We start from the raw sequence: 15383 nt of genomic DNA on the forward strand, positions 1-15383 counted from the left end.
TTTTTTAGAGCAGAAAAAGAAGTAAAAGAAGAACAGCTTGATGCTAACAGAGTGTATTACATTAGGTAAGCTAGCAAAAATGTCAGCAACCAGTGTTTTTAAACCTCAAATTCAAGGCTGTATTTTTTTCAAAAAAATTCAAATGTAAGATATAATTTGAACTTGTACAAACACAAATTAAAGTAGTCTCATGTTCAGGCTTTCTCCGACACTCTTTAGAAGACACGGGATGCCAAGGAAGTTAGCGAGCCGAGCTGCCGCTAACATTAGCTTAACTTGTTTCTAGGTGCGCAGCGGGTTAGCATTCCTTAAGTGTACTGAGTCAGGCATTATATATGATTGCAATCATATCACACCCATACAGAGTGAGTATCATCAAGATCTTAAAGGATAACTTTAGATATGGATACGTTGTCTAATTGCTCTGGGAGGGTTACATCATTAGATCAATACTCGAGTCAAGTTAGGGGAATCAACACCTCTCCTGAAAACTTTCATTAAAAGATCATGAACACAATTCTAGTGTGTTTTCGCCCTGATTATAAAATCAGGTATGTGCATATTTGGCTTTATAACATCTATTCCCACACATGGTGTAATGTTCTAAAGGTACTCTGAGGCATCATGTGCACAACGCCACACGTGTCAAACACAAACAGGATTGTTTTTTAAGCAAAAACAACTTTAAGTAAACAGGTGTTTTTAATGGCAAATTGAAGCAAATTTTGTCAGCAAACAAATCTGTGCAAATTTAAGGACGTCTGACACTCTGTCATAACAGCCTGTGAAATGGTGCAATTACGGCCTAGCATCTACAGTACCACTTGACAGTCATAATGACAGTGGAGTTTGTAAGCTTGTGTAATTACGCTGCATTACGTAAAACCACATTTTACTACGTGACTGTGAGGTGGCCCAGAAATTATTACTCTAACTTATAATCTTACAAAACCTCTGACATACAGGCCCACAGCAGCGAGGCACACACAATCCTGTCCTGGTTGGCACTCTCTTCAGCTTTAACTCAATTCAGCATGATATCCGAACTGGCAACCCTCACTTGTTCCTGACTTCTTCATTGCAGACTCACTCAATGAAAGGCCATGGCCTCTTTTATGCCTCCTCTCTCTCTCTCAATTCTTGCTACCTAAAAACATCCCTCTGACCCCTCCTCTCCTCTCTTCCCTTTATTTATCACATTTTCTGCCCCACAGAGACTTTTCACAGAGGCAGGGAATCCCATCAGTCGGTAACGCGGCGTGGCCGACAGCCACACAGGAAGCTTTTGATTCTTGCTGGAGTGTCCCGAGCTTTGGAAAACTGTCAAACTCAGCGGACACAATGTGTGCTGAAGCACTATTGCACAGCTCAAAATTGATTCAGCACACGAGACCACTGCTGAAAACTTCATTAAGGTAGTGTGGTGGTTCCCCAGGAGTTGAACTTAGACTTTAAACTAAGAGAGCATAAAAATAAATGATAGAAATAAAAATTGTCCAGTTAGAAAAGGGAGAGGAATGTGTTTCTTACCGAGTTCAGGTCCAGGCTTGTCTTCACCCACTCCTTAGCATCGTTGTATTCCTCCATCATTCCCATAATATACAGTGTGTCCAATGAGTCGATGATGGACGCTCCTCTCAGACCACCTGAAAATACACAACAGAATTCAGTTAGATCAATAAAGACATGACGTTTAGAAGAAGGGTTTAAACTCCACTGGACACACATCATTCCAACATCCTTATTAAACTTTTGTTTATGAACACCTAAAAGATGTTTTATAACCACGGATGAAAAAACAAAAATGGACGTAGAGTCGCGGTCAAAAAAGTGAAGCCAATGGGAAAGTGCCTTAAACTGTTGTTCTTTCTAATGGCATCAATCAAGTCCGATTTCTCTCCTAAATATGGTCACATTTGGCCCCTAAGAGCCAAAATGGCGATGACCAAAATGTCAAACTTAAAGTTATAATTTCAAGTTCTCAGTTGTATTCTCTTTGGCGGCACCTCATGGTGATAAAAGGCAATTACGGGCGCATACGTCTCAGATAACCAGACGTCTACGGTTGGCTCTGGTTGTAACTCTTGATTTTCCTCGCTGACAGTCGCTTTGCCTCATCTGAGCGTCGAATTTGTTTATTTTTCTTTGGATTTTCACTTATTTTTGAAGTTGTATCTGTAGTCATCGATCTTTTCTTTGTTTGTTCAGCCATAGTAGATTACTGTTTACTCGCAGCACTTGCAGAGACCGGAAAAGCAGCCGCTTAGTTCCGCCTACCTTCTCTGGCAGACCAACCACTGCTGGCTGATGGAAATGTCGCCACAGACACCCAGTCCACAATAATACTATATACTGCAAATGTAAAGGCTTTCATCAGTGGGCCACAGACTCAATCACCTTTGTATTACCTCATTCAGTGATAGATGGAGCCTTAACAGACATTTATTTTAATGACGTTTTTGGAGATTATATCTTTAAGGCTCAGAAAGTGGTAGTAGTGATTATACCATGGTTTTGACCACTTCTTATGCAGTTTAAGGGTTTAACATACAATAAAGTATTGTCAGCAAATGTAAGGACATTTAAAGTGTAACTTTCTGTCAATCCATATGAAACAAGTCCATCACACAAAACCATTTCACATTTGAAAATGTGACATAAATGGGCACACTATAATCAAGAGAGGCCAATATCCAGTTAGTATGCAATATAGCTCCAAGGACAGAAATCCATTGATGATGCAATCTGGGTAAAGTTTCAAAAGCTTTTTAATGGATGTGTTATAAGCAGATTTATTGGGTATGTGAAGACCAAGCAGAGTTGTGTATACTAAGATACATTATTTCAATCAGTGTTGACTCAACCAATGTGGTGGTTTCTTTGGTAGCGCATTTCCATGATGCTAAAACCAGTTAAGTGTTAAATCGAGAGGAATTTTCACAAAGGCTTAGAAAAGGGAACAAATTAGTGAGTACAGTCAGTGAATACCTGACAACTCATTAGGCCCTTGACTGTTACATAAGTGGATTACTCAAAGGTAGATAAGTACTCAGATTTAACCCCAAACTTTTAATGTTGTGATTAGCAACAGCAGCTTGACAGCGTGTGTGATAGAAAGTAAAAACATGAAAGTCCCTCGCATGCTGAGCTTCTGTAATTGCCGCAGTGATGTTGAAGGATAACACTGCCACAGCTTTGTGTGGTCCAGATGAAAAGCATCTCCTCCGCGAGATTAAAAGCTTCGGCTACAAAGCATCAGTCGCTGTACTGTAACATGAAAGTCAAGTCATTGAGGAAGTAACCACCGCAGGCGAAAGAAAGAACTGATACATTGATTAGAGCATATTTAGAAGCTGCTCCTGGATTACACTGTGTGTGTGTGTGTGTGTGTGTGTGTGTGTGTTCCCTTTGTTAACTGTGTGTGTGTGTGTGTGTGTGTGTGTACAGTTGCTCTCTCTGTGTGAGCGTCTGTGTCTTTATGAATCTCATTTGAAGCTATTCATTTCTTTTCGCAAACTAAATGAGAAATGCTAAGGGGTGTTTATCCTGTCCTGGCCGTCTTATGAAAAATCGCACAGCCTACTTTCTTTCTCACACGACCAAACATTATGCAAATGCAGCTGAAGCTCACAGAGACAGCTCAGCACAAAGGGAAAATAAACATTATCCTTAATGAATTACTGAGAAAGAGTTTAAGGGCAAATCAGGGTTTGGAAACTTAATAACAAGAAACTGCGACTAAACAGACTGTGAACCAAACCGCTTTAGGGCTAACGTTGCAGATCGTGCCGAAGCTGACCTGGTTAAATGGAAAAAGTGACGAAAAATCTTAATGTTCATCCCTGAGAACGCCCCAGCTCACAATAGATGGCTGGATTGACATGATGCAACCAAGTAGCAACCTGGCACATCAAAGTCTCTCATCAGGAGTTACTGTCGGAGCTCAGGCAATATGCAAATCTACCTCTGGGCGCGGAGACTCATATCTGGAGAATCATCTCTTTCTTGCTTCTTACAAGCCCAGCTTTGTTGCTTAGAAGTATGTAGGTCTGCAACTGACAAGTAGTCTTTCTAGTTAATTGTTAATAAAATGTCAGAGGAAACAGCAAAAAGGTACCAACAACTCAAAGCAATTTAATAACAGAGCAACATTTAGGTCAAACAGAAATCTTCATCAATCTTTAATGTCGACCAAATCCCAACAGGTTTCAATAAAAACAATAAAAACTAAATAAAGCAGTGATTCCTTACGTTACTGCCTTTAAGATGGCTTTAACTGCTTTTCCGGTTTCTGCAAGTGTTGCAAGTAAACAGTGATCTGCTATGGCTGTACAAATGACTACAGATACATCTTCAACAATAAGTGAAAATCCAAAGAAACAAATTGGACGCTCAGATGAAGGCAAACAGTCTAAAAAGGAAAGCGACCGTCAGCGAGGAAAATCAAGAGTTACAACCGGAGCCAACCGTGGACGTCACAGGTGCGACACTGTCTGGATATCTGAGAAATGTGCTCCCGCAGTTACCGTTTCTCGCCACAGTTGCCGCCAAGAGATTACCACCTTAATAAAAACTGCAGCTTCATTTGATGTAACTTGTATGTTTCTGCTGCTTTCAAATAACCAAGGGGAATGAACCGTTGTTGAATACTTTTCTGTCTGTCAGCTAGTTAATAAATGTACTATTTTTTTAATACTAAAATGCTGCCTTTAAAATCAGACTGTTAACTGTGATGTACAGTTGTAGTGAAGTTTGTCTAAAGTGATCGAAACAACTTGGACCAAACTTTAGACTGCTTTACTGTCGATGCCTTTGTTTGAGTCAGACTTTCATTCATACTCAGTCTCCACCTTATAAGCAACGCTATGCACCAGATCATAGCTACACTTACAATATTACCATGAGACCATAACTCTCACAACCAATGACCTTTGGCCTCATCTCCATAGCTTTATGGATTAACTAAAGAGGTCATCCCGGATGCCAAAGGCCATGTGGGACAGAGATCAATGACCGACTTGGCTTGACTGAATGATGGGTGCCATATGTTTCTCCATAAGACCAGTACTATTTATAGTACACAGAGGACACTGTTTGAAGCCTCCCATGCTTTGAAATCACACGTAAAGCTGCATTACATTCCCAGAGACTCTTCTCATTAGCTTTTTCTCGGCTGTCATGGTTGCCGTGCCGTCGCTTTGACGATTCAGCTACGATTTAACTCACATCCCCGCCATGTGAAAGCTCATACTGTGATTTGCCTGCCGGCAGTTCACCTCATATTTACAGCGAGAGGGCAGCACAAGACTGAAGCAAGACACATGTAGTCTACATAACCATCTGCTAAGGTTGTTGGCCTTGTCCTTGTACATACTGTAGGCTCTGTCGGATGTATGTTGGTGTATCATGTGAGAAAGACTCTACTTCAGATGATGTTAAAAATATTTTCAGATGTAACTCTTTTATCTGAGAAAGGAGTTCTTTCAGTTTGCCTCTCGAGCAGCCTTATCTCTATTGGATGACAAATAGTGATGGTGAAAACTGAGAGGACTTGGGGGAAGTCAGATATCTAATGCACTCTGGTTATCCAACCCCAGAGGAAGCTCTCGGTGGCTGCAGGCAGAACAGCCGAGTGTGGAAAATTCCCATTGAAAACAGCACCAAAGCTAAGGTGATTGATTGACTCTGAGGATAGACGGAGCAGATCAATCCATCATGGTGAACTCCTTCAGCTTCCATGCTTTAAGACCCTATTTATTTCTGTAGCCCCTTTGCTATAACTGAAAGGAGCCCTGAGGGTTCCTCTGAAGACGGGGCGATAGGTTTGTTCCATTGTGTATTTATAAAGGCAGATAAACATGCTCACACTAACAAGTTTCAGAGACGTTTTCTATTTGCATTCTAATGCATTCTTATCCCTCCATTATGCATTTAACTTAATATTCCATGCCTACTAGCTAAAATAAACAAACAGAAAACACTATCTTTACTTACAGACTGAGGATGCTTTAGACAATGACCAATGACAATAAAAGAGATTTATTGCAAGAATGTGGCATCACACCAAGTCATCTTTGATGTGATCATTTTGGGCAGCTCACAGAGGCAGATACAGGAAGTAAAACAGAGCAGCCTCAAATGCAGCTCAGGTGGCATCAGCCCATAAATAATGATGAAGCATCCACCAAACAACACTGACATATTCAGAGGTGGCATAAAGTATGTGTTATATTATTATTATTAACCCATTCTATATCCATGAATCATATCTACTTTGAATACTCACATTAAAGGATCTAAAAGATGTGATATTCCTGTGCATATTTTTTTAAACTTTAAGAGAGGCAACATATAAATCTTCTAAGCTTAATTCTTAAGACTCAAAAAGAAGATGTTTGTCCAGAGTAACAATTTAAAGTACTAACAAAGGGAAATGTGCCACATTAAAATGCAAAGAAAGCTACTAGCAGCCTGTTGCAACACAGTTGATTTAAGTCCCGCCTCTAGCGAGGCAAATAGCCAATCATAGTTTAGGTTTTTGGGGTGGCCAATCAGATTTCAGGGGGGGGGCTCAGGCCATCCCTCTGGATCTGTCCCTGCAAAAAAGGCTGGAGTACCAACTGGGCAAAGGGGACCCAACACCCTGAAGGGTTCCCAGGTCCAGTGAATGACAATTGGTTTTGGTAATACGATTAATCGCTAATCTGTTGCACCACTAAAGTACTAAACTGACTAAGGCAGGTTCTGCTTTATTAGCTCATCTTGTGGTCATGTCTTGTAGACTTGTAAACTGTGTTTTAATTTAGTTTTATGAGCTTTTATATTTAATTTTAAAATGTGCTAACATAATGCATTTTCCTAATTAAGTAGCAACTAAATAACAAGAAGGTTACATAGTACATACACGTTGCAATAAGGGCTGTAGGTCAAGGGACTGGAGTAGGGTACACAGAGCTTTTTTTGCCCCAGGGCCAAAGAACAGGCGGTCCGACTTTAGTCACTATTATTGACCGAATACATGTTTAAACTAAAGCAGCAACTAATGAAACTAGTCATTACTGATTCCTTTTTCACATGTAATATGTTTTATATTGAAAACATTCTCACAGACATGGTCTAATAAGCTACAGAGCTGAGATCTGATACTGTGGAATTAAAAGGGGAGTTCAGAGAAAGGCAGAATGGACAGAAACAGATAATACCCAGTCTGAAGATATTATCTAATCCCTGTTAAACTTGAGCTTGTTCCATTCATTTCACTTAATTACATTCGTACCGCTGAAAGCGTGCATGAATATACCAACATGCACCGTCATCGGAGCATTAAAATTAGAACATATGAAATGAAGTGGACACAAGTGCAAGTGAGAATGAATGATGAATGCGTGTTTGTGTGTATGTGCAGGCACGCACAGAACAAGGAGAGCCATTAGTGAGACTTTGGCCGGTGGATGTTCATTCATCATGGCTGTCACAGGCCAGTCAGTGTGGGTCAGGAGGGTTACATTAGACGGCCACAGTCCACATGATCAATCACTGCAGCCTGTTTATGTGTTGTGATATTATGGGCCTCGATCTCACACAAATACACTCACGCTACCGATATATACATCTCAGGATAAACCGCTTCTTTAGAATGAATCCCTCGGGGGATAGATCAGAGGCAACATTTCTGCTCTAATTTAATTTCACCCGCATGTGCTGTGCGATGGGCATGCCAAATGTATGCTAATATTCCTGAAATGCAATCTGATGTTCATTGTAAATTACACTGACTAAGTACATTAAAAGTGCAATATAGTTAACCAGATAAGAATAATTAGATTTTAGAGATGGAGTGTTTTAATACACCCGGGGGAAACAGGACTTCAATCAGAGTGATACATCTCTCACTTTAGCGTGTGACTCAAACAGCCGAAGGGATGAAATATTAAAGACGTGGTCAATAAGTCACCCTGTTACTGTCATCAAAGTGAATCTAATTGATGCAGACGCTGGGAATTCACATTAATTACGCCGCCCTGTTACCACTGGTTGCCAGTATCCAATTATCAATCGCCAGGGCAATGAGCATCTTGTTAGCGCTAATGCTACCTGGCACCGCGGAGGCAGGGTTAGCGAGCCAATGTGTCTGTAAGATGTTAACGATATCTAGCTGTTTGCTATTCAAGGCACAGGGTTAGCGCCGCAGATAAAGTGCACTAAGGAGATGACTCCGTAGGTGAGCGGACTTCTGATGGGGAGAGCCAACGGAGCGGGCGGCGGTGGAGAAGAAAGTGAGTTTAGAGAGAGGGGGATTAAGGAGGGTTAGCCAGCAGAACATGAAAAAAGGTAGGGAGAAACTAAGAGAAATGTCAGGTCCATCAGTCACGACAGACTTTTCTGAAAAGGTCTGAAATGGTGCGCTTCATCTCCTTGAGTAGCAGATGTCAAATAAAATCACAGAAAATCAATAAAAGGCCCGGAGGGAGGATGAACTGGATGCACTCAAACTAATGCATATTTAAACGCTGCTTCTGTTAACTATGACCAAGAACATTCCCTCATGTTTACCAAGTGGTTATTAATTTAATCATGCCACCTTGACAAAGGAGTCTTTAACAACGAACCACAATCTTTTCCAGAATTAACTAAGTTGCATTTGTGTGTAAAGCGTTGTCACGTCATGAAAAAAAACGTCTTTGATTTATTTCGGACGATATAGGAAGGCACAGACTATGTGTCATCCTATCAAGTGTCACAGCACAGTTAAAGAAGTTAAAGAAACATATTTTTTCGTTTAATTTTGGTGAACTGGTTGGAAAACCTGCCCCTTTGACAGATAAAGTTATTCAGTCTCAAAACAGTAATGTAATGTAAAGTTGGTTTTGATGACATAGACGTCATCATCGGCATCGGAGTATGACTGTCTTCCTTCTTGGTCCTTGCGGGTCTTCAGGTGGGCGAAGAGGCCGACCCTGGAGCGGCATATCTTGGTGCTAAGTGGGCAGGTGTGAGCAGTGGTGGTGTGTGGTGTTGTTTGGGCCTTTTTGGTGGAGGATCTCTCCTTTCTCAGGCTGTGTCTTTCACGGATAAGTTTCCTCCAAGATGCCCTATTGGTTGCTGTGGTTTTCCAGGTGTTGAGGTCGATGTGGAGCTTTTTGATGTTCACCTTGATGTTGTCCTTACACCTTTTCTTTTGGCCCTAGACTGACCACCACAGCCAAGAACAATCTGGGACAGTGTCATAACGTGCTAGCTTGTGATAATAAAGCAACACACTTCCAATCAATGATTTCTTGCACAGTAATCACAATAGCTTTGTATAATTTTGTGTAAAAAGTGGAAGTTTGGTTAAAGGACTGCAGTTAAGAGATTAACAGCAGGCAGATGTTTCAGTCTTTTGTCGTGTGTTGTCTTCATGCCACTCCGCCTGCAAACCAGATGATTTGAATATGAATATGTTCAAGTGATACGTAGAACTGGGTTTTGACTTTTCAAAACTTCAAGTTCGTTGTTGGATAGTTTTGAAATTTGCAGGTAACAAGAAGTCTATCAAAACGAGGCAAAGCTTGAGGCAGTTGGATGACTACATTTTCAACATGTAACAGGTTCTTTTGGATCTCCTGAATATAGCTGACAAAAACAGTTAGACTGTCAAATCCTGTGGATACAAAAGAAACATATTTCTAAAGTTTAAGTAGGATTCTAACAAAGTAACGGTGGCTTGTTTACTTTGGCTTAAACTCAGATTTGTCGTAATACATTTTCAGCTGCTTGTGTTTGTAGGCAGCCCAACACAACTGAACGTATTTCAGACAGAAGCTTGGCAACGGTCCAAAGATAAGCCAGCAGAAACTCACAGTGCCACTGTCGATGGGGACTTGCACTAAGACCTTCCTTGTGCAGCTGCAAATATAAGATCCTTACCTCCAGATCCTATCCTAGCCTCGCTACAAGTTGTAAGTGGGGGAAACTAATCCCACTGATTATCAATGTAAAGACCCTTCTGCCAGTTACTTCACAGAGCAAGGGTGTATACATGGGGCTCATTAGATGCGTTCAATTGGATCCTCGCTTTCTCTCAAGACTGCACAATTTGTTCTCTTTACACAGGACAAATTGTACCAGCAATGTAATTCTCCAATCAACCTTTGAGAAGATCTATTCTCAGGTAATGCTGGAGAATAAGAGGCGTATCTAAATTAAGCCCGGAGATGTCAGCCACGGAGACAGAGCTGTTCGGAGAGGTCTGTTTACCGAGACATATTGTTTAAATCAGAAGGGTAAAGAAAGCTGACCTCGCTTCAAGGAATATGCATAGCCGTGTTGTGTTTGACAGATTGATGAAGCACCGCTGTCCGGACAAGAGCAGAGGAAGATTAAGGAGGGAGGTGGGGCAGCTCAGCAAACAGCCGTGCTTTCAGGGAAATGAAAAAACAAAGACCTGCTTAAAAGCGATACTGTATGTAGATGCGTCAGTGAGGAATAATGCATGTAAATATGAGTGTTCCCATTCATTAAATCCTGATGAGTTGCTCTGATACCAATACCAGTATCAGTGTAGACCTCTGATACAGCCTAAAATGCAGTCGGTAAGTATGCCAATGCATTGATACAACATCATAGCCAATTACGGTAAACCTTAATGTGACGATAACAAGCTAGCACCAATATAATGTATGTTGTACCCTTTCTATCACCCTAGTATTGGAGGGGTACTCAGTATAAGCCAGGGTTAGGGTTAGGTTATTCTGTCAACCGAGTTAGAACTGCGTGTTGGAAAAATTGTGTGTACATCTTCCCTGTTCTGTAAATACATCCGTCTGACTACCTTGCTGCCATGGCTACCAGCACTGTGCATACAAAACCCAATACCACACACCCATCCCCCCTCCTAGTTAATGACCCAATGGAAAATAAGAGGAAATTGGTCTGGATTGAACCCCATCTGCCCCTCACAACCCCTCCCTCCCGATCCCCATCCATCTCTCCATTTTCACCATTATGGTAATTACACAGTCAAACAAACTGCCCTGCAAAAAAGGCTCGAGTCCAATAGTGCTTTGTGCCTTGCAGTGTGAGAGCACAAGCTTGGCAGGACAAAAGAAGGGACACAAAATTGATAGATCAAGCCAAATTAGAGCTGGAGTCAAAATACATTTGTTCTATTATGGGGCCAGTCGAAGAGGCGACCGCGCCAGAGGCTTCAGCTAGAATCAATCAAACAACAGAAACCTTTATTTTAAAGCATCAGCGTTTAGTTTGTGCTTGCTGCACCCAGGAGCTGATGAATACTGGTCAGAGGGAGATGGTGTCAGTATCTCCTTCAACTCTGTGATACTGACTTTTGATGCTACAAGCTTTAAGGAGAGCTGATTCCTTTGTTTTCTACTTTTTCAGGCAAGCCTCCAAATTTCCATCAAAAAGATCCACTTGCAAAGCACCCTGCGTTTCATTATTGGTGGCTTGGTGTTCATTTTTGTCTTATTTGCCAAATATATTCACTGATCCCTTAATTCTTGTTCTCTTAAGCTATTAAGTATTGTAAACTTTATTTATTGTGAAATTTTGGACCTATTATTTCCAGTTGGATGATTCCACCTGTGAAATAAGGGGAGTGACGGATAGTGTAGGAAGTCCAACGACTCTTTCAGGTAAACAGCTAATCGTGTGACAGCAACTCAGAGCATTTAGTCATCTAGATAGAGTCAAGGCCATGTGCTGAAGTTCAAAACAAGCGTAAGAATGGAGAAAATAGGCTTAAAAATGAGTTGACTTTGAATTTCGAATGGTTGTTGATGCACAACGGGCTGGTTTGAGTATTTTAGGAGCTGCTGATCTACTGGGACTTTCACTTACAAACATCTCTTGGGTTTACAGAGAGTAGTCTGAAAAAGAGAGACTGTCCAGTGAGTCGTTGTTGTTTTGATTGGGTAAGGTTGGAGGAGAATGGCTCGACTGGTTTAGACGTCCAGCAAGGCAACAGTAAACATATTAACCTCTCGTTACAACCCTACCAATGAGGAAGAGCATCTCAGAACGTACATGTTTAGCCTTCCCGGCGAACACACCCGGTGTCATTCCTGTCAGCTAAGAACAGGAACTTGGGGCTACAGTGGAAACTGTGCCTGTTTGGATGAGTCTAGATTTCTTCTGTACCTTTTCAGGTGGTAGGCTCAGAATCTGTGACTACTTTGTAACCATGTTCTACTGGTTACTTCTAGAAAGATAACGTGCCAAGTTAAAGCCGAAATCCTCTAGAACTGGTTCCTTGAAGTGGACAGTAAGTTCACTGTACTCTACTGGCCTCTACATTCACTAGATCTACACATAAGAGCTCCTTTGGGATGGAAGAGAAGATTTGTATCATGGATCAGCAGGCAACACATCCGGAGCGAATGGGCGATGCATTCATGCAAAAATGGACAAAATCTGTACCATGAAGAAAAAGGGAAGTTCTGAAGGGAAAAGGGGCGTCCAACCTGGTGTGAGCAATGTGTACCCAATAAAGTGGCCACTGAGTGTCAGATGATTTTTCAAGGGTTATCAATAAACTCTCAAAGTGCCAAAGACTTAAGAACCAATCAACACACCTTGGAAACGCTTTAATCTAATCAGAAACAAATCCAAAATGCACACTGTCCAGACGTGATTAGTGAGGCTCCAGACTCTGAGCGGGACACACGTCAATCTAATTGCAGCAATCTAATTTGCCACTCTGGGAGAGAGCGTGGCGTGTCGGTGGAGCAGCCCTGTCTGATATGACAGCCTCTCAGATGAGATTACACACCGCACACAGTGTTATCGAACCCCTTCGCCTCCTCCCTCTCCCAAATGCCGCTCTCGCATTGATCAACAGGCCGGCAGCTCAGTAGGAGAGGAGGGGGGGGATCATGCATCTGATTCCCCGTCAAACTCCCAACCCTTATTGGTGATGACAGCTAAAGCTAGAGGCTCTGATTAGCAGTTGATAAAGACACTCAGCCAACGGGCTGCAGCACCAGTTCACCCTATTGTAAGGTCATCCAAGTATAAAACAGGAGCAGGCGAACAGAAAAAAGTCTAAATATTACCAGTGATAAATAAAAGCTTCTTTAACTGTGAGGGTCTGCAGGGTGAAGAATGCATTCAGTTGTAACCTTGATAGAAATCCACTTTGCAAGCTGATTTCTTCTATAGATAAAACAAGGCGCTGCTTTCCAGCCTGTCCAACAGACTTTATCTCATCTGAATGGAGCTTTCTAGCTCACTAGTTAGACCCAGAAAAATGTGCAGCCCAATTTACGAGAGCCATAATAACCTGTTGACAAAGGGCTCCCGTCAGCTGGAGAAATTAAGCGTACAAGGGTAGACATGGACGGTATGTATTCCACACATCTGCGCATGTGCATGAAGTCCATGTCTTCTACCAACTGGTCTGGGTTTCATAAAGGACGAAAGGAATAATTGTAGCTACTGGCATTCCTGTTTTAATGAAACTGCTAGACTACTAAAATAGATTTTAATAAGGGACAGGCATAATCTAGTTCCAAAGTCTGTTGAAAGCCCATTCAGAGACCACTTGTCGACACATTGAAAGGTACTGCTGCTTGCTCACCTTCAATTTCACACTCACTTACACCAGGAATGCAAACTTTCTAACAATATCTCCTAAAGGAATATGACTAAGGGAACATGAAACACTTGTCCACATTACTCAATATCAATCCCCACTTCACTGCTTTACCTGCTCCTCTGTTTATTTCAGCGTCACCCTCGTCCGTCTGCAGGACGCCAGAGGCTGTGTGAACCACTCGCAATCCCCAGGCCCCTCTGAAGTGTGGCCAAGACTGTGGAGCTCGGTGTGAAAGTTCTTCTAACCCTCACGGCAGGAAACACCAACAGAAGGAATTCATTTCATGGGACTTTACTTATTCATTCTGCATCCCTCCTACCCACCGCTCTCCGCTCTGTGTCAAGAGTCAACACTGAGAACCTGAGCACCACCTTGCAGAGATTTGCTACGGATATCAAGCTATGAGGCGGGAGAAAAGTAGTTCCTGCAGACACAGACGCAGTGCAGGATGATACGGAGAAAGAGGGAGGGTAAAAGTTGGTGTTCAAGAGCGTGAGAGACACCAAAGGCTGCAGAGGTCAACCTGCACTACTGTTAAGTCTTTGCTACATTCAGAGAGCCCATTCTTACACTTCAAGGTACACTGCTCAGCGTGGGAACAAAACGGGTTGTTCTCTGTGGGTTCAAAGAGCGAGACAACAGCAACTCTGAGAGATCCAGACAAAGTATATTGTAAAATACAAACACAAGGCCTGTTTTTAGGAACATCAGAAGAGCTACTGGAGAATATGTCAGCATGGAGACAAAAGCAAAATGGTCTTTACACCTGGCAGACGAAGGTCTAAGGAGTGTTTAAACTGTAGATTGCCGTTGGGTACAGTTGTTCCAATGCTGATACCAGTACCGGAGAATACCTCCAAAAATAAGGGCCTTCAAGCCTAGCTGCAACATTTGCTCAGCTTGTTTGCTGGCTGTTTTTAGGTTAGGATTCCTTAACCATTCACCATTTCTGAGGTTTTTAACGGGAGTCTATTTAACTGCAGAGGTCTCCTCCTCTCACAAATCATCGGATCAGTGCTCGGAAATGGCGGGTAAGCAAACTCAGGTATCAGAATCAGAATCGGAAAGGAAAATATGGTATGGAAACAATGAGTCATGCTGGTTTCAGAGCTGATGGATGAAAATATGGCTTGCATGAGTTAGCACTTACAGGAGGAGTTATGTGAGAGTCCTCGGCTTGGCCAAGTGGTGAAATATTCAGGCGGAGAGACTGGAGAGAGGCTGGAATGAGGCAAAGCTAAAAAAAGGATGATTTATTAATAGTCTCTAAAATAAGTGAATGAAGCAAAATCTGCCTCCACAAGCTTAAGAGCTTGGCAGCAAACGCTTGTGATTAAAACTGGCAAACACTGATTACAACACAGCTAGCAGCGTGTCTCTGGTTTCAGAGACGTCATCGTCAGAGTGACTCGGGGAACACGTCACTGCAGCATGATCGCAGATTAAACAAACACAGAGATTAAGGATCCCACCGAACACCAAGACGGAATAACCGGGGGGGTTAAGGGCTTTATACAGATGCAGAAAATTTGACCCTGGACCCTTTGAATTCATCAGCCAGCGATTGAATAGTTACAGTAGAATTGAGTACAATCCCTCATAATCCTCCTGCTTCATCGAACATTTTGCATCCAGTTTTTCATCATCTTGGCGATAATCCTGCCGCAGAGGCTTGATGATGCGCTCATGACCAACAAGGGGAACTTGTTCTAATCCGAGAGGGGAAAATCTGAAATATTGTGTCGATGATGATGAACGGTGGCGTTGCTTTCGTGTCCTGTCATCA

General features: G+C 42.1%; 1 protein-coding gene across 1 annotated transcript in view; it reads right to left on the bottom strand.

Annotated features, from left to right (window-relative positions):
* Positions 1-15383, bottom strand: part of LOC138584418 (mannosyl-oligosaccharide 1,2-alpha-mannosidase IA) — a 228521-nt gene that overhangs the window by 102865 nt on the left and 110273 nt on the right. The window contains exon 3 of the mRNA XM_069656649.1: positions 1531-1646. Coding sequence (XP_069512750.1) covers positions 1531-1646 — 116 coding nt within the window. The remainder of the gene's footprint in view (positions 1-1530; positions 1647-15383) is intronic.

Source organism: Semicossyphus pulcher, unplaced genomic scaffold (assembly GCF_022749685.1).
Source record: "Semicossyphus pulcher isolate SPU_LCO1_2020_fin unplaced genomic scaffold, fSemPul1.0.p SCAF_9, whole genome shotgun sequence".
NCBI classification, from domain to species: domain Eukaryota; kingdom Metazoa; phylum Chordata; class Actinopteri; order Labriformes; family Labridae; genus Semicossyphus; species Semicossyphus pulcher.